Genomic DNA, 19,877 nt, shown 5'->3' with positions numbered 1-19,877 from the left:
ACACTGGTCCCAATAAACAAATATGCCCCCTCAGGCATTTTTCACATCCCAGCCATAGTCTCTGACAAGCCACTCCATGATGCTGCTTTGTGCGGGGGACAGACTAATACCTCTGATTAATGCGACAAAGGGTGAGCTTCAAAGTATTTATCACTGTGCAACACATCTGCTTGGTTTGGATATCTTCCATTATATTTGCTGGGGATAGATTAGGAGCCAACTGTGCAGTTGGTCATCTGAAAAAACTGATTATTCACAAGCTGACATTTATACTCACAGTCCTGTGATGAGCGGTGACGAAAGGTGAACCGCAAGTGGCTCCGGTTCACGTCTTCAATGGGAATAGCAACCTAAGACAAAGGACGGAAGAGGATTGGCTGACAGCCAGGAACATAAACACACACACACTCACAGAAAATAAGGACAAACTGAAATCAGAGTGAACTCTAAACTTCCTGGATTTTATGCTGTACAGAAATTAGCTCACATGTTGCAACACTTTTGCAAAAAAATGCTATATAATTATATGGGATTTCAGGAATTGAGAGAAAGTTTGCCTTTCTTTAAGTGTGATGAATAACTTCACTCTTCTATACAGTTTTGCACCACCGCATTTGCCACTAAAGTCTTGTGATAGAAATTACTGGCAATAAAAGCCTGCGGCGTAATGAAAAAACTTTGGAAACTACATGAAGGGGATGGTATCAAGGTAAAGGTAAAATAAAATGATTTAGAAGAGTAAAGAAAAAACCGTTAAGTGGCAGAAGTAAGCAGAAAAACAAACCTTTATCGTTTCAAACCAGCGGGGCTGCTTTACTTGGTAGTAGATAACAGACTTGTACTCATTGATCCCTTCATCTCCAGCTCCGGGAAAGATCACATTCTAGATAAAAGGTAAAAGACACAGAGCAATTAGGTAGTCAGACAATATAACTGGTTATCTGGTTATCCTTGCTTAGCTTTTAGTTCGCATAAAGTGCTATAGTTGTGATGGGTGAACTGCTTTATCATCACTCTGTCAAAATATTGGCACGCTCACAGTATGTGGAAAATTGACTAGCACTTATTTCATAAAGCAGAGCCCCTGGAGCAGAAAGTCTTAATCTAGCAGAATGGCCTTTAAAAGTCTGGATGCACTTTATGCATGAGCACCTGTGTGCTGCCTGTCAATCTCATGACAGCATTGTGGAAATAAGAAATAAATTAGAAATTAATTATTTAAGAAGGAGCAGCAGTGGCTCCCATGCAGCAGGACGTGGAAGGAAGCCAAGAGCAGGGAAGCAGACCAGCTGGTGCTGATGGATCCAAACGTGTAAATTGGTCTTCCTAGCGGGTCCGCTGCGTTTCTACAACAGGTCAGGGTGCGTATGTAAAATACTACGTGCCCCACTTGAGGATTCGCCAAGAGGGATGGAGTGACAGCGGATGGTGCGCACGCCTTGTTTTCGATCAATCTGTGTTCAGCCAGCCTACCTCTTTCCTCCCACTACTCCAGCTGACTCCCTGGCCTGCTAGTGTACTGCTGCTGAAATACTCCTACACTAATGGTTTCTGACAACCAGCAATTATGAGGAATAACAGACCTCATCTCCCCCAGCCATGCTGAGCAGATATGGGGGGCAGGTGGTAGCTCTAGCAGTGCTGCTCCTTCTCTAAGTGGCCAGGGTTTCTGACAGCTCCAGATTTCACAGAGGGTGAAAGTGGCTAGGGTCTAACTACAGGTGAGAAGAGGTTCTGGAGGGGTGCTAATCAAAGTCAAAGGTAATAAAAAGTTACTGTCCAGCCTCCACAAATCCTGTAGGATTTGGAGGAAAGAGGAAGGATGACAAACACCAGAGGCAGAAAGTCACACGGAAAGAGAAGAATGGACAGAGAAGAATAGAGAGGATCAGAAGCCTGAGGGAGGCAGAAATGAAAAGAAAAAAAACACACAAAAAGCAAAACCCACAAATTTAACCTGTTAAAAAACTCTGTGTGAGGAGAGAGTTATTTCAAGTGCCTAGTACATACATATACATCTTTAAAATGAAAACAAGACATTTTTTATTTTGGAATAAAAGCCAAAAAACCAAGTTTCATTATCAAGAAAGAGACTTTCAGCCCATCAAATCCATGAAGGGTAAGGACGAATTTAACCACTTCTTACATTTCTTGCAACAAGGGAGCTTTTGCAATGCAACAGCAACATGGTGACAACACTTCTAGATAGGATCGGTCTCTCTTGATCTTTGCTCTCTACTGTCACTGACTTTATTTATTATACCGCAAAGGCTCAGACAGCCTTGAACACAGACCTTCAGCGAAACATAATGACACAGGGTGGGAATTCACACATCAAATTTGTATCCGCTTCAGCTTATCATAGCTGTATTTGTCTCATACTAGGTTCTTGCTTCAAAAAGTTGCAGCGTTTCCTTCTTCTAAAGAAACTTTAACAGCTAAAAATGTGAAACTTGAGGAAATGGTACAATTTTCCACCACCATTCTGCTCTAAAAAGCTTGAGACACTATATAAATGTCTTTTATGCTTCCCCAATCTATTTGAGAAATCTCTCTTTATCACACTCTCACTAAAATACACACAGTTTTGCTTCATCGAGCGCTACAAATTCGAAAAGTCTCTCTCTCATACCTGGCTGCATTGATTTGTATAAAATTCAGTTTACTTGATCGAGGGTTATGACTCAGTCAGTGGCTAAAATTTAGGTATGACTGATTAAAGTCGATGTGGTTTATTAAAACAAATCTGCAATAAGTCTGCCGCACAGCATACCAAAGGCCAATCCAAAAGTTAAGTTACTTAATTCAAATCAAATTCAAAGTAACTGACAATAAACTAGAAAACAGATGTTACCTGTATTGTTGCTGTTAACTTCTTATATTTGAATAGACTTTAAGAAGTCAGTAGTGTATATGGGGTAGGTTCTCAACTGCTGTTTGAGGTTAACAACTGCTAATATTTAGAATTCTTAGAATAAGCTTGCACCTACATTAAGTGTTGGTTTCACTCAAATGTCATACTTGCACCTCCCTGCAAGACCAAATGATCTGCTTTGTAGGTGTAACAGCTTATCTATGCATCTTATATATTCTGATGGGTATTAAAAAATAAAAATAAAAAAAACTCAACAAGTGCACATGAGATTCCAATCCTCATTCTATAAAAATACAATTTATAAGCAGAAGCTACTCAAGAATTGATTATTCCTCTGATGTAAGATTAATTAACAGATTTTTTTTACCAAGCGCTGCAGATTGCTTTAAAAAAATACAGATTTTGAGACAGCTTGCTTACAAACAATTAGACAGGGGAGAAATGATCCCTCTAACTTCATTAGCAAAGGTAATTAATTATACCAGAAGAAAAATGCTGATTTCACATATCATTATGCTGCCCACGTTGCCTGTCCACATGCCTGAGTTTGTTACTGGCTCTGACAACGGCTGATTTTCATGGTAGTGAGCCAAATTTTAGGCTTCTCCATCAGCCACAAAGCAACAATATTACAACTTGTAAATCCTGACAAGCAGCAAAGGCATACAGTTTCCCTGTGTATCACTCTTCTTTATAGGAGACCTGGTCAGTTAAGCGCAGTGCTGAGCATTGTGAGACTAAAGGAAGCTGGGTAATATCACAGTCTGTCTGAGAAACCACTTGGTTACAGCACTCGTGTCCTGAATGCTGAGAGCACAGGAAAAATACCAAAGCAGTAGGTTAACATTCCTCGGTCGTACCTCGAGCTTCTTGCCGTCCTCATCATAAACCGACATGGTCACCTCAACGTTTTTGGGGGTTGTCTTACTCCCTTTGTCAAAATCCCCCTGAACCAGAGTCACGTAGATGTCGTTTCGCACATCCCCTTTAGGAAATAAAGGAAAACAAAAACAAGAAATGAGAAACCACCAACGCTTCGACGCTTCTTAGGGCTTCAGTTTTATCCTTTTCAATAATATTAATATTACAGCAACACTGGATATTATATGTATGGCTGACTTTGCCCCATTAAATAAATAATGTCTTGGGTTTTTTCTGTATTACAAATATTTTATGAACTGCAACCGTTTTCAGTAAAGTAGGACACTGGATAAAATCTAAACAAAACACTGATTTGCAAATCAATTAAACCCCATATTTAACTACTTTTAAAAAAAAAAATACTACTACTATAAATAAATACTTTTAAATAAATGTTCATTTTGAGTTTGATCCCCTTTTTTTATAAACTGAACAGGGACAACTGAAAATATTAAAAGAAAACACCTGCTGGGTGAAAAAAATGACAATTCATTAAATTATTTAGTAGCATCGCTGTGTATAAAAAGAGTATTATGGGAAAGGCTCACTGCTCTGTGGGAAATACTACAACAACTTAAGAATTTGGGATCTCCCAGGTAGCACTGCATTAAAAATGCAAACCCATTGTGAGTTAACAGATCGTTTCCTTGCTTCCACTGATGCAAGTTTAAACTCCACTATGCAAACAATCACATATCAAGAAGACGCAGAAGAACCCGATCCTTCTCTGGGCCAGAGCTCATTTATGATGTATTGAGGTGACATGGAAATCTGTCTTGTGATCTGACCAATAAAAATATGAAAGCCTTTCGTCTCTCTTTGAAGAGAGCATGTTATCAGTGCACATGATGCTATGAGGGTGTACTAATGCACCGCTTGTACAAGTTTTGGAAGCACTATTAATGCTGAAAAATCTATTTTGGAGCTGGACGTGTCACCTTCCACATTGTGTCTTTTTCATGGTGGTGAGCCTAATTTCAGGTTACTCCATCAGCTACAAAGCATCAATATTACAATTAGTAAATTCTGACAGGCAGCAAAGGAATACAATTGTGCATCGCTTTGCTTTATTGGAGACTTGATCAGTTAAGCGCCATGCTGAGAAAGCACAGTATATCACAGCTTGTCTGAGACACAGGGTTGCAGTCCTGGCCTGTCACCAACTGAGAACATTTGAAGAACTGTGAAATGAAAAATACAACAAAGGAGGCTTCAGACTGAGTCGCTTCCAATCTTATATCAAGGAAGAATGTTGCTCTAATATGAAATGTGTAGCCAGTCTTAAAAATCCTTTAAGGGTGTTTAGCAAAAAGAATATCAGAGGTGATGCGAGACGGTCATACACCTGCCCTCGTCCAAATGTTTTTATTAAATATTGTCGAGCTTCTCAATTAAATATGGGGATTCAATCATTTTCAAATCATTTCGGTCTGTTTTTATTTACATTTTACACTGAATCCTGACTTTTTTTCTGTAACAGGGTTATGAACCCCACTGAAAGCATTCAGCCATTTAGCCAGGGAACTTTCTAGGCAGGCAGCAAAGGGGAAGCTTTTTAAAACCTGGCATAATTATCTCAGGGAAGCCCATCTTGCGAGCCACGGCTGTCGATCGGTCCACAAGGTGAGGGAAATCCTTTCTTATCTGATGGATGTCTCCAGGAAGCAGCTTCAGAGTGACCCACAGGCCTGGTAATGGAAACAAGAAAAGGAAGTGAGGCATCAAGTAAAGCAGTATGTCATGAGGAGACAGGTAAAGAGGCATGAATCAACTCTAGGGAAAGTGATTCATTTTTGTGTGTTTTGCTTGGTTCAAAGTTGGGTGTGATAAGCTGCTGTGACTAAAAGCTACGACACAAGTACGGTTTTATTGTATTAGAGAGAAAATCTCTGAACTATTTATAGTCTATATTGTTTTACCATTTCATCTGTTTGTACCAAGTCTTTTAATTTTTCTTTTTCTTTTTTTTTTAAACAATCTGACACCAGTAGCTGCTCTGACTTTCTTCTGATTGGGAGAAATCCTTGGCTCTTTTTCCAAAATGCATGGCAAGCCAGTTTCAGCTCTGTAAGCACATTTAAAGGTGGCTTCACTCACTCTTAATATTCTCTAGGGGGGGAAAAAAAAAGACCCACAGAGTCACAGCTTTGAAGAAGAAATGACTGAATGGATCAAATTAAAGCAGTCTGTAGTGCCCTTGTTCACAGGCCACAAGAATGAGTGGTCCTTGTGAACCTTAGAGGCTTTATTCACTTACACTTTATGGGCCCCTTATTGCTATGAGTGACAAATCCCTCACTAGGTTAGCTGGAAGTCTTTTGATATGCGGACATGACCGAAACAGCTGCTGCGAGTACTCCACTGTTCTTCCCAGCGAGGGTCAGGGCAGACCTGACATTTATCCAAGTACGTCTTCATTGGGCGTGACAACACCATGGAGACTGTCATGTTATTTCCCCTCCTCAGCAGCACAAATCCCTCAGATGGTGAAGGTTGTTCTTCTCAGCACAGATGTCGAGTCCTTGATAAGCGCCATTCTTCACAAAAGTCTCACCAGCTTAATTAACAGCTGGATCGCTTGGATACTGTAGTCCTGGTGATGAGACCGACTATTTATAGTGTGAGCAGTAATTTATGGTGTGAGCGCTAAGAGTAAATTGTGTTTTTCATTAGCAAGTGGAACAGTTTTACTGCCTTGCAAGTATGTTGGGGTTAATAGTACCTTGTACAAAAAAAGATCTAAAAGAAAAAAAATAAGGCTTGCACTGACTTCAAAAGAAGATTTTTAGCAGCATCTGATTTAATCAAAAGATAAAATAGATTTTTTTCTCCTGGTTCATGTGAGGTGACGATGGCAAGGACAATTTGACAGAAAACTGGGCTTTTTTCTGATGTTTTGAATTAAAAGAAAAATTCTTGACTAAATGAAACCTAAATGAAAGAAGAAAATAAAAGAAAGAAATAATAATTTTATAACAGTTTTTCCGTCGCCTGTACAAAGTGTACAAACGCCCGATGTAGTGAGGCGAGTTTCTTCCTTGGCCTCGGTTCCTCTATCAGAACTGTTGCACTGTACCTTGGCCCTTGTGATTGACCTCTTTGGCGGTGATAACTTTGTTGATGACTGTCTGGAGGAAGTCATTCTCCCCTGCCACCCTGGGTGAAAAACGGGAGATGTTCAGCTGCTTGTGGCGAATGGCGTCATCCAACGCTAGCCTGCAGTACGTACACACCAGGCAAACACCACGGAGAAGGAGAGGTGGCAGGAACAGGAGGAGGAAGAGGAGAAGGTGGAGGAGTGGGGCAGGAAGAGCCATAAAGTGATGGTTGTAAGAAGGGGAGTGGGATGAGGGACAGACAGAGAGAAAAGAGAGACACACCGAAGAGTGATGCGAATACCATGACAGACACAAAGCCACTTGTTAGCAGTTAACAGCGAGCCAGGATGGGTCATGAAAGAAACACAAAGAAAAATGATCATTTAGGAAATTAAGTCCAGTCAGTATCCATAGAGCAACAGTATCAGAGTGAATGCTGACTTTCCCAAGTTTGATCTTGGTTGGGTTTTTTTCCCTTTTATTTTTAAAGATGCAACCCCCCCCCCTAAAAAACCCCAGAAAAAATCCAATCTCAGAAACAAACTCTGCTTAGCATCAGAAAAACACTCAAATATAAGTACCAAGTATAACATGTTTTGTACTCCGTAGGGCAACAAATTCATTGAAACAGCTGATGCACAGAGCATAAAAAGTAGCAGATGTGATCTGGGAGGCACCACATGTGTGGCAGCTGTCACAGGAAAGTGTGTTGTGAGCAAAGATGGCGTCTGCTGTGTAGAGGCTTCTTAACAAGCAGAAGGAGATGAGCATGGAGAAGACGACTGTAGTGATGCACGGAGGAAGCAATAAAGAATCTCTGCCCCTCGCACTGTTTTCAGTGTCTCCCATCTTAAACCAAAATCAGCCCGAGCAAGGAAGATGAATAAGCAACAACAAACATTTGCACATTCAGACACTGAATTCACTCAAACATTGTACAACAACCACCAAAAGACAGATTTTGACTTAAATTTGCATTTCTAAAATTATGTTACCTTTAACCTTCAACATGTCAAAACTGAGTGGCCACTTGATTAGTTACACCACTGGTTGTTCATACAAATATCTAATCAGACAAACACATGGCAGGAACTTAGTGCATTTAACCATGTAGAAATGGCCGAGACGACCTCCTGAAATTCAATATGAGCATCAGAACAGGGAAGAAAGATGATTTAAGAGACTTTGAACATGGCACGGTTGTTGCTGCCAGATCTGATGAGTCTTAATTTCTGCTGCAACACCCAGAGGGCAGTGTCAGAATTTAGTGTAAACAGCATGAAAACATTGATCCATCTTGCCTTGTATCCAAGTTTCAAGTTCTTGGGACACTTTGGGCTCCTTAGTGCTAACTGAGCACCGCTAAAACACCACAGCCAATTATTGTAGCTGACCATCTCCGTCCATTTATGACCACAGTGTACTCATCTTCTGATGGCTGTTCCAACAAGACAACGAGCCACGCCCCAAAGCTCAAATGACTTGAAAATAACAAGTTATTTGTACTTCTTGGCCTCCACGGTTACCAGATCTCAATCCAGTTGAGCACTTCTGGTATGTGGTGGAACAGGAGATTTGCATCATGGATGTGTAGCTGACAAAGCTACAGAAACTGTAATGCTATCATGCAAATCTGGAGATTTTCCAGCAACTTCATGAACCTATGCAACTAAGAATAAGGCAAAAGGGCTTCTAAACTGATACTGGGAAGGTATAACTAATAAAGTGGCCAGTCACTATATGAACTTCCTGGAGCCCAAGAGGATGCCTTTAAATTAGGGACTTGGCTGGCTAACATCATTAATCTAAAACAGAGAATATCCGTCAATTTCAGTATCTCACAATAGCTGTCATTCTTTTTCCTGCCACTCAACTATCGTTTATTACTGAATTGACATGTCAGTACAGCTTGTTTGTTTTTTTACAACAACTCAATTGAGTCTTAAATCTAATGTCTGTAAGATTATTGCCAATTTAACATATTTAAATTTCTGTTTGGCTGCCAGAAGCCAAATCACACCACTGTGTCACGTTCTCTAAACGGCTCCCTCGCTTCCTTGAAAACACATTATTAAGCTTCTGTTTCAAAACTTGCTCTGTTTTTGAATGGCAATTATTCACACTTGGACATAAATAACTCCTTGTAAAACCTCCTCTAATTTCCATGATTTATGCTCACAGATAAGCCCATTAAGTGAGGTGATCAGCAAGCTAAACTGCCTGAATGTGAGGCATTTCAATTATGCAGGAAATCACGTTAAGAAAAAAGGTTGCTCTGCCTCTTTACACTATCCTACAAAAATGGTAGCAGTTAATGAGATTGCCTTAATTGAGTCAGCGGGGAATAGGGGAGTGTTACAGTCTTAAAACCCCTTCTAATCTGGCGTCAAGGAGACAAAACTTGTAGAAAGAAAAACGACACTACCTTTTCGGATATACAGTGTATACCTAAAATAATGGATGAAATTTTAAGCCATAAAATGTATCAGTCTTGCTTCTTTTATTTATTTTTTGGCAAGTTTATCCAAAACTTAAAGGACCTCTGTTAAATGTGATTTATTTTGTGCTTCAGCACAATGCACTTACGGCTGAAATGGGATAAAGTGCTGCTTATCCTCGTCGTCCATTTTGCCTGTTATGATGTCAGTGACATCCATTACTGTGGAAAAAGGAGAGAGGTGGGGGTTAAAACGTTCTCAAGGCCTGCAGAGTGTAGCGTGGCTATGAAAGAGATCCAGAAAACTGCATGGTGGGCCACATCAGGGGGTAAAAGCTGTCTCAGCCAATGTTGGGATTTTCTTTGATGAGCACTAATTAAGTCAGAGGCTGAGCTGTGAGGAAAAAATCTGAGTAGTGGTTACGATGTGCACAAGCCTTTTGAAGCTTAAAACAAACACTGATTAAATATGAAATGAAGTTTCTTTAAATAGCTGTTACAGCGAAATGAACAGGAAGATCATAAGGTGACATAGCATACGGCTTTGAGTAGAGTTATCACAATATGTCAATAAGATACCACCGCAAGGATGCGAGTAGCAGCCTCATGGTGTAATATTAAAACAGAATTATGTTAGATGCTAGAATGATGAGTCCTTCTTTACAACAAGACGCATGATTTATTTATTTATTTTTTTCCAGTTTGCTTTGTTTGCGTGTTTGAATGCAGGCATTTGAGTCGGAAAAACCTGACAGCAGAGCTTGCCGACGAAACAGGAAATGCGTTCTCAAGTCTGTCTGTTGGACAGACCAACTAAAGATAACACAAACATAAAAATGACACTGACGCCAAAGTTTACAGCAGGTCACCTTAGCTGTGCGAGAGTCAGCAAACCTTTATAATTGTGCCTAAAAAAAGAGCGAATCTCAAAAAGCTTTCCATCACGCTGTGTACAGCGGCAAATAATGATGATGTCTAAAGATAGGCCATCATAAATCAGGCTGTCATTTACCTTCCCCTCAAGTGGCACTGGAAAAAGAAAAAAAAAAGACACCAAGAGAGGGGCGTAATTTTCTCTGTTGGATAACTGTGGGCAAAATGGCAATCTAATTAGTTTACGATACGCCTGGCAGCTTGCCAACAGGCAATAAATCAAAACTTTCTCCCCCCCCCCCCTTTCATTTAGCTGGAAACCTCTCAATTTTACCCAAATATATTTACTCAGCCACGCAAGACACAATACTTACTTTTACCACAATGCAAAACAAGAACTGGTACACATTATGATATTCAAGCAAAGCCGGGGCTCTATACAGAGCAGCTTATTTCACGCAGATCTTTAGAACAATAGATTATCATGAAGTCTCCGTGCTGTCTTCTGTACCTGCCACTCCAAAGGGTCTTCTCAGACCTGACGTCAGCTTCTTGGTGTTGTTGTCTCGTAGCTCCATCCGTCCAACTCTTACAATCTGACACACGAAGCTGATCTTTTCTCTCTTCAGATCTTCGCTACCCAAGTCCTGAAGAGGTGTAAAGGAAAAAAAAAAGTTCTAACAAAGCGCCTTAGAGTCACTACAAATCCCGGGCTGTTTCAATCAGATTGTACAACATAGGGATGAAAATCCTCTGGAAAACACAATTGGATTTAAAGCCCCATCTGACAGCAGCCTTTATCTGATCGATTAATAGCACTTTCTGCGGTGAAAATGAGTTTACGTAAAAGCCAAACATTTTACCGCAAATTGCTTCAGCAACATATGTGATTGTGTCCACAGATTCATTTTTCCAAACCTTGGAAAGTCCTCCCAGTGGGCTCACACTGACCCTTCTGCCCTTGGGCGTCCATCAGATAGAGGTCTTAGTAAATACATACAGAAAGCTGGGCTCTTTCTGAGAGAGCTTAACAAATACAGGCTCTGCAAACAGGCTCCCACGTGCTTCGTAACATGGCTGAATAAACAGTGAACTACAGGCGAGTGTGCGCACACTATAATCACATGCATTTACACATCCAAACACTCACTGTGAAGACTGCCCGCAGATTATGAAGCTGGTCGATGTCTTTTACTAGGCCACAGCTTGACCATTTTACCAAGTAGTTTTCACTGTAAGGGAGAGACGTCAGGGGGGAGGAGCATGACGTTCACAGGTGAAACAAAAACAATACAGTGAATTCAGACACCGAGATTAACAGCATTAACATCAGTTTCCTTCAGAGCTACAGAACCTTGAATGTTAATCCAGACATTAGTCTGCTTGACTAATGCTGGAGGCATATGTAACACTCCTCAGCTGAGCAGCTCAACACAATAATTTGCTGTCACAATCCTGAAGCGTGAATAAATGAAAGGGTTTACCTGATGAACTTGGACTCCACTGGGTCGTAAAGCGACATGAGCACCTCTGCATCTTCGCCAATCTTACACACCACATTCTTCAGAGTCACAAAGAGGGCGAAAGCTGGCGTGGAAGCGAACTTTGCTTGCCTCGTCAGATCAATATTCTGCTTCTGAGACTGAGAAACAGAGAAACGGAGGGGAATCAGCAGTATCACACGTTGTTCATGCGCAGCAGTGTATTGAGAGAGAAACAGTGCTGATGCCAGCTGTACATTGGATTAAGACTAGCCACTGTGGTTGGTTTGTTTTGTTTTTTTACACACACAAAAAAAATCTAACAAGTTAAAAAGCTCCTAATATCTTTCACATTGAATAAAAAGGCCTTTACATTTACTTGATCTCCAGGACTACATATACAGTAAAAGAACCTATTCCCTAGCGTCCTTCAAAAATATGCTGCGGTCACGTCATTAATATTCATCGTGTTGACCTGGACACTTTCTTATTGGCCATCCATATGCATTAAAGACCTCCAAAGGAAAGGTCACGTACGATGAGACCACATAACTGCAGGGCACTTAGTGGCTGGCACTCCCTACATACTGCAAACTGACATTCAGGTGTGGCATACCACTGATAAGCCAAGTAAAATAGATTGGGAATCTGGCACGGCTCCTGACTTTCTAAAGAAATCAAGCATTTTAGTGTACCAGGATTGGCTCAATTTGTCCTACTTTTAATCCAAAGTTGTTCAAATGCCAAAACCCCATCGCAGATTGAATCAAAGTGGTTTAGGTCATCTTTTTGGAAAACGGAACGGTAAAACAATCTGTATGGATGTGCATCAGTACAGATGGGTTAAAAAGAGGCAGTGACAGTGTTATCATACCAATGGCTGATGTGTTTAACATGTTAACCCCTTTAGTTTAGCATTTTATCATGCTATCAAAACACACACGCACACTTTAGCAATAAACACAAATCACAGGGAATGTCGCTGTAATTTGTCATTAACTGAGGTGGATACAGTGAAACATCCGCTTCAGGTGAACAGTCTATAGCAGCGGATTTTCACAGACCGGCCTTTAAGGTGTCGCGGATAAATACAACAAAATACAATTATATGACCAAGACACAAACTGTGGTATTTTATAATTATAATAATAAACACAAATTCACTGTGCAATTGTGTAACTTTATTAGCAGCGTCCTCCTGAACATTGAGAGTAACATCCTCCTCTCTGCTCCTTATTGCTCTCTAATCGCTATGGTAACGCGGAAATATTCCTTTCAAAATAAGACACACAACTTCAACACGGGGAAAAAACGCAGGGGAACCGTGTTAACGATAATAACCCTAAAAACCATAAATTTCATACCCAAGCATCAACTCTCGCGGCCCAGTACCGAACGACTCACGCCTGGGGGTTGGGGACCGCTGGTCTAAGGCACACAAAAACTACTGGTAACTGAATCAGTAAAGATTATCTAGTAGTTGAGACTGGACCAAAGGGGTGTACCATGGAAGCTAAAGTCACATCACCACTAATCTTAGCCATCTCGTGGCTAAAATTACAGATATTATTTTGGATGAAGAATGGCAGATATTATTGCAGAAGACCAGCTCATCATCTTTTACAGTGACATAAAAAAGTAAGTAATAAAAAGAAAGATTGAAACAGCTGTGCCCAAACTGCACAGAAAACCAAACAACTTTTGTCAGATGTCCTTACTGTGGAAATCTGTGATTACCCTTCTTGTTTTTATTTCTTTTTTAATGCAAACACTATAATCGTGCTTGATTGACCAGCTGAGATTCGATGACGCAGAAGGAACAAGATCATGATGTGATCTGTGTTCATTCACACTGTGCGCTAATGGGCATTTGCTAAGCTTTAATATAGTATCTGGATAATAGAGCTGTCCCAAATACCATATTCTGGGCCTTGGAGGTTCAGTAGTGCTGAACAAGAACAATAATAATCATTAGGAGTTGCTAAATGAGACTTAACTAGAGATACTGGTGCTGTGCTTTGATTTCTGCTGATACCAGAAGCGGGACAGCTAAACTACATACCAACAAAAGTGTTTGTTTTTTTTCAAACTCCCTGGATTTGTTATATTTGCTAGCCACTTAAAAAATAGCTGCTGCTGGTTAATGAAAAGTCACAAAGTTGGCAACAGTAAAGAATCGAATCGAAAAACTTGCAAATCAAATGTCTTTCCAACAAGCAAATAACAGTAATATATTCAGTTTTTCTCTCTACTGAGTTTGTCTTTTTACCTTCTCCTCTTGGATCCGGTCCTCAATTTGTTTGGAAGCTGCCTCGTGTGCCCTGAACAGGCTGATGGTGCTGGTGAGCTCTGGGTCCAGTATGTTTCCATCTTTGTCTCTGACCACCAGATCAAGATCCAGGTACCTTGCATAAATAGAGGGTAGAGTTAACAAGCGCTCAGACCCACCAAGACAGTGTGCATTTGTCAGAAAGGAAACAACACATTTTATTTATAAACATGTACTCCTGTCACCTTATTTCCTGCCCAAATTCTACTTCATATTCATAACCTCGGCTCCACTGTTTTCTTTCTAAACCTATCTTTCTGCTATGCAGGGGAGCCAGAAAAAACAACAGTATATGTCTACATATACTCAGTGCTGCATTTCATCAGCTGATCACTACTTGCTTCTGGGGGAAAATTCATTTCTCTACCTGGCCAAAGGTTCAAAATTTCATCACAGGAGCAGAAAAGAGCTTCGCGATTTTCATTTCCAACTGATTTTCTAGGCCCACTGCAGATAGTGCAAGAGCTGTCATTTCATGATGGAATACAGTGCAGTTTGCTGAAGCTAAACCCCATCAGTTTGTTCTCAAGCTAAGTGATGACCTGTCATTTTCTATTGACTGACACTGCTGACCTCTTCCAACAAGACTTGTTTTTTCCGGATAGATTTGAGGATAAAGGGATATAAGCCATAGGGAGAGAAGGAAAAATATAAAACACTCTCACAGCTGAAGACTCACTTGTTGCCATAGTCTATCTTGGAGGTGACTTTCTGTTTGAGCTCACTCAGCTCGTCCTGTGGGAGGGTGCCGGACAGAATCTGTGAACGCCATTCGATGAGGTCGTAGATCATGTCACGGACACAGTTGAACATCTCACGCTTGTCTCCCTGTTAGGCAGAACAACAATGTACAGCTTAGACACATTAGGAAAAGCTAAGAAAAAAAGTTTGAACTCTAGTAGAAACTTGCACCTCAGTTTTTGGCTATAATGTGGTGATAAGCACCAGCCAGGGCAGGGAAGATGATGACTTAATAAAAACCTTTTTTGTGTATCCGCAATGTTTGTTGAAAGTGTGTCTCTACACTTTTGATATAGTTATTTTAGTTTAAATGTAACTTTTATTTATTAAAGAAGTCATGTAAAGACTGTATATATAAGATGGATGTAGCTTCCAGGCATAAAAAGTGAAGCAAATGTAATGACCACTAGAGGGCGACTCCCATGGTTGTAAAACAGAGGTGTCCAAACTCCGGTCCATTTTTAATTGGCCCGCAAATAATTTTATAAATAGAATAGAATAGAATATGGCCCGCACTTCAACTTTTGCTTAAGTGTATTGCACTTCTTAGTTTTAACACCAGGGGGAGCTACTGTTGATCAAGGCAGTTGCTCCACCAAAAAGGACAATCACAAAAGAAATGTACCCCAAGTTACTAAACATGGCAGAACCAAAGAAGCGAAAGGTAGAAAGTGAATGCAGAAAATTTCAGACACGGTGGGAGAGCGAATATTTCTTCAAAGAATTCAAGGGGAAGTGTGTCTGTTTGATCTGCACTGAAACTGTGGCAGTTATGAAAGAGTATAATGTACGACGTCATTATGAAACCAAACATCAGGCCTATGCATCCTACACTGGTGCTAAGCGAGAGCAGAAATTAAAGCACAGGGTAGCTCTCCTGCGTGGTCAGCAACAGTATTTTTTTCGTGCTCAAAAGGTCCAGGAAAAGGCTACAATAGCCAGCTATGAGGTCGCCCAACTCATCGCAAGACATGGCAAGCCTTTTTCAGATGGAGACCTCATAAAACACGGCCTCGTTAAAGTCACCGAAATAATGTGCCCGGAAAAAGTGCAGGACTTCAACAACGTCAGCATGTCCAGAAACCCAGTTGTGCGACGCATTGAAGACTCGTCAGCCAACATTAAACTGCAACTGTCTGATAAAGCTGTGCTTTTGATTTTTACCCCATCGCATGCGATGAGAGCACCGATGCCACCGACGCCGCACAGCTGCTATTTTTTTGCGGGGAGTGGACGAGAGCACGAGCGCTTTAGGTGACTACCCTGCTTTTGCGCACCACTTTCTTATATGCGCTTTTCTTGTTAACACACAGAGTACACACCGCTGCGCACGCACACGTAGTCAGCTGATCTCATCTGATGCAGATTTGCTCCTTGATCAAGTGACATTTGTCCGGATTTTTGGCACGAGTGGCGATCAGCACCGCGGCTGGATGGCCCGATTTGGCCCGTTGCCTGTTGACAACGGTTTCAAACAAACGTTAATAGGCGTGTTGCTAAGCCTAATAACTTAAATAACAAACTTGAAATTTACCCGTCCCATTTTCCCCTTCATTGTTTTTTTCTCTGTGCTGTAAATCTTCTGTCTAAGAAGAAATCTGAGGCTGCTGTTCTGAGAATGAGCTACCAAAGCTTTTTCTGAATAAATCAATAAAGATCCATTTACGGAAAGCTGTGATGAAGGCAGTTTCGTCTTTAATTATATTCAACAATATAACATATTCGACCACTTTTAAGTGATTTTTCTAACTTTAATACACTAAAGTTAAGGTTATATACCTAATTTCTAGTAAGTGGCCCAGCCCCTCCTATATTTTTATGTATGTGGCCCTCAGTGAAAAAAGTTTGGACACCCCTGTTGTAAAACAACACCGATTTTATAGAAGTCTGTGGAAGGATAGCCCTGCCCTGTCTATCGCCCTAGTAAACAGTTTCAAGATTAGTTTATGGACTGAATCGGTTTAGATTCATGTTGAATATACAACATCACTTCACCCTATAAGTTATAGCCCTCACTCGTGCCTAGGAACACGATAACATTTAATGTTTCACCATGTGATGAGTTGCTAGCATCTGAGCACTCAGCATCCCTCAATTTTTCAGTTAAATGCACACTTCAGTCGTCATGTCCAGTTTTAAAACAGCAAGATTAAGCCCTAGTCACACTGGCCCAGAAACTGCTGAATGTTCCCCTGGCAACCACACAAAGTTCTTGTGACCTACGGCGACTGCTAAATGACGAAATTCTAAGTGCAATTTGCTAGGGGGTTGGTGTTGGGGAAATACACTTTTTTTTTTTCTTAGTGTGCTTGACAGGGGGGTCACCTACTGGTCTCTAGGTCTGTGTGGCTGGGGATTTATTAGTACCAAGAAAACTGCTGCATTTATGGCTTCATAACAGGGCTTTGCTAACCAATAGGTGACGGCACGGTGGCTCCATTTTTCTTTTATAGTCTTATACTTTTATGTTTTTCTCTTACCCATTTTCTTTTATTTCTATAGATACAAGTGGGTCCAGGTAAGCTGGTTACAAGCAAAAATCTGTTAAAGCCACTGAGTCAGCATAAAATAATAGATTTTTTGTATTTTACAGGAAATCCTCCAAATAGTATTTACCAATAAACATGAAAATATGACAAAAAACAATTGGTGAAATAGAAATAAATAAAAAAAAGCGCAAATAAACCATAAAATAATGCACATTATCATTTTATTAATGTGTGTGTGTTTCCACTGGAGGAGCAAAGGTTGGCTTACCACATATAAGTCCCTCCATATTGTAGCCCACTCCCGCAGTGTTGTGGTAACCTCTTGAACCAAGGGCAGCTCAGTGGGAATGACTGTCTCCTTTTGCCTGCAGTGACAAAGAATGATTTTTTTTTTTTTTAAACAGCGATTGTGTCCCGTCTGCCCTTTCCTCTCCACATTAAGGCCAGGATTATACTCCCTTACACACAAAGAGAGCTGCAGATAGCATGGACAAGTAGGTATTCTTGTTATATTACTCCATTCTGCTCGGAGTTCTCTTGGAAGTTCTCTCTCTCAGTTAGCTGTATTGTAGCAGCTGTAACAGGTGGATAAATCCACACGGTCACATCATCACTTGGACCCAAGTAGACCATTAAATAGTCAAGGACGCACAAAGTATAACATAGGTATAAGATTCAAGAACGGACAAGTTGTGTGAGAAGAAGAGAGTTTTCAGCGTCGAGCGTAATCATCACATACATGTTCCTTATACTATATCAGTAAAATCCAACTATTAAAAAATATCAGTGCCTAAAGATTCTCAATTTAATTCAAAGATTCTGAAGTTTGGGTTTCATCTTTGTGTTGTGCTGGTGAAATCAAAGAAGACAGACCAAAACAAAAACAGCGCCGCAAGTTGCACCAAAGCGAACACACATGTCACATCACATCAAGCGCAGACCTTTCCACTGAAACAACCTCCGAGGGTGTCTACAAACAACTTGCACTTTATCTAGTCCCTAATTTTCTCAGCAGATCTATCAACTAAAAAACTTGTTATATACTTGCTTCCTGTTTGATCTCTGGTGCCGTCTTTAACACTGTTTGTTGCTCCTGATAAATATAATATAATAAAGAAGCATTCAGAAATTTGACTTAGCAGTACTGACCCGCTGCCCTCGACCGTGGCCTCTTTCAGGTGTATGTAGCAAGCGGGAAATATGCCCTGGAAGAGAAAGAGATCGAAAAGAGACGTAAGTGTAAAAGCCGAAAGAGCATTTGAAGAACTGAAAAACTGAAGTTGTAAAGTTCAAATGTGTAAGTAGCAAATTTAAGTGTTTAAAATGTAGTTTTTTGCTCACCTTTTTGGATTTTCTCCTCAGCCTATAGCCTCTGTACCAGTCTAATAAGGAGAACGGTTACAAACCATGTTACACAAGGAGAAAAAAACCCTCCTAAAACAAATCACAGTTTGCTCCACTAAACATTTTTTTGTTTAAATAAAGGATGACACTAAAGAAGGAAATAACAGTTCTTCCACGATGCAAAACATCAGACCAACTCATGGGTCTGGGATTACTATCACCTGCCTTTACAGCAACTAAATATCATTATCACACAATTGATTCTTAGAAATGTACAAAAACTTGACAGAAAAGCCGATGTCCAATGTTGTCGTGTCAGCTCCGATTAAACGTGGCATCAGTAAGCCTGTTCTCACCTTCATATGTCTCAAGTATGTGCACTGTGTCTCCGATTTGCAGTGACAGCTCCTCCTCTCCCCGGGCATCGTAGTTATAGATTGCTGGAGAAGGACGAGAGAAGACTATAAGAGGAGGAGATATTACAGCAGGAGGAAAAAGGCAATAAAGTGTTTGGCTCCCTTGTGGCGCTAATTGTGTGCCACTGCAATGTGTAGTAGAGGCATCACACATATACTGGATGTCCACCCACACAGTCTAACACAGTGATGCTTGGGCCTGGCACCTTCAACGCTGTAATATCAACACATTTTTTTCCCACCTACTGAAAACAAACCAATAAATATGGATAATGCCAAAACAAAAATGATGACAGTAACTTTATGGTGTTCCTGATATATATATATTTTTTAAACTGCTCTCAAACAACAAGAAGATGATTTATATGTTAAGAAAAATATACAGTGCTCTCAGAATTGTCTGAAAAATGACAAACATAACCTGTCAAATCATATGAATTTATAACAGAAAAAGTTGTGTTGGGTTCTACCGGTTATTATTCAGTTATGTGTAATGATTAATAAAGTAACCACCAAAGTTTGAAATGATTTGTATGATGCAACTTTAAAGAAAAAAAATGTTAAAAGACCAAGAGAACGAATGTGGACATTTTAACACGCAGATCAAAAAGCAAATCACAGATCCTTTGAAATTTCCAACAAATCTATTGAAGTCTCCAATGCTTCCAAGAAAACAGAAAACATATGTTGTAGGGCAACAAAATAACATCAGCTTGGCAAAAGTAAATCTTCCTATCTAATGTCTATTAGGACATTAAAGGACTCGTTTCTTGAAGTCAACCAATAGAGCGCAGGCTATTAACTCTAAAGCCACTGAATCCAGCGCCAACACACACACACACACACACACACACACACACACACACACACACA

The 19,877-nt window shown here is 40.3% G+C and overlaps 1 protein-coding gene across 4 annotated transcripts in view; it reads right to left on the bottom strand.

Moving 5' to 3' along the window:
• The window catches only part of dock1 (dedicator of cytokinesis 1), a 195,263-nt gene that overhangs the window by 150,976 nt on the left and 24,410 nt on the right, over positions 1-19,877 (bottom strand). For 2 of the 4 annotated variants that reach the window (XM_005736499.2, XM_013911671.1), the window contains exons 2-16: positions 18,945-19,028; positions 18,586-18,626; positions 18,394-18,449; positions 17,513-17,609; positions 14,694-14,842; positions 13,955-14,090; positions 11,689-11,846; positions 11,355-11,436; positions 10,716-10,851; positions 9,481-9,553; positions 6,873-7,012; positions 5,359-5,484; positions 3,736-3,860; positions 785-883; positions 278-350 (exon numbers count right to left, since the gene is read on the bottom strand). In XM_005736499.2, the coding sequence (XP_005736556.1) occupies positions 278-350; positions 785-883; positions 3,736-3,860; positions 5,359-5,484; positions 6,873-7,012; positions 9,481-9,553; positions 10,716-10,851; positions 11,355-11,436; positions 11,689-11,846; positions 13,955-14,090; positions 14,694-14,842; positions 17,513-17,609; positions 18,394-18,449; positions 18,586-18,626; positions 18,945-19,028 (1,575 nt within the window). The remainder of the gene's footprint in view (positions 1-277; positions 351-784; positions 884-3,735; positions 3,861-5,358; positions 5,485-6,872; positions 7,013-9,480; positions 9,554-10,715; positions 10,852-11,354; positions 11,437-11,688; positions 11,847-13,954; positions 14,091-14,693; positions 14,843-17,512; positions 17,610-18,393; positions 18,450-18,585; positions 18,627-18,944; positions 19,029-19,877) is intronic. The other 2 variants (XM_013911672.1, XM_005736500.2) reach the window with 1 other exon arrangement.

Source organism: Pundamilia nyererei, unplaced genomic scaffold (genome assembly GCF_000239375.1).
Source record: "Pundamilia nyererei isolate P.nyererei 1_Seehausen unplaced genomic scaffold, PunNye1.0 scaffold00069, whole genome shotgun sequence".
Classification (NCBI taxonomy): domain Eukaryota; kingdom Metazoa; phylum Chordata; class Actinopteri; order Cichliformes; family Cichlidae; genus Pundamilia; species Pundamilia nyererei.
This window is presented reverse-complemented; position numbering and strand designations above follow the sequence as displayed.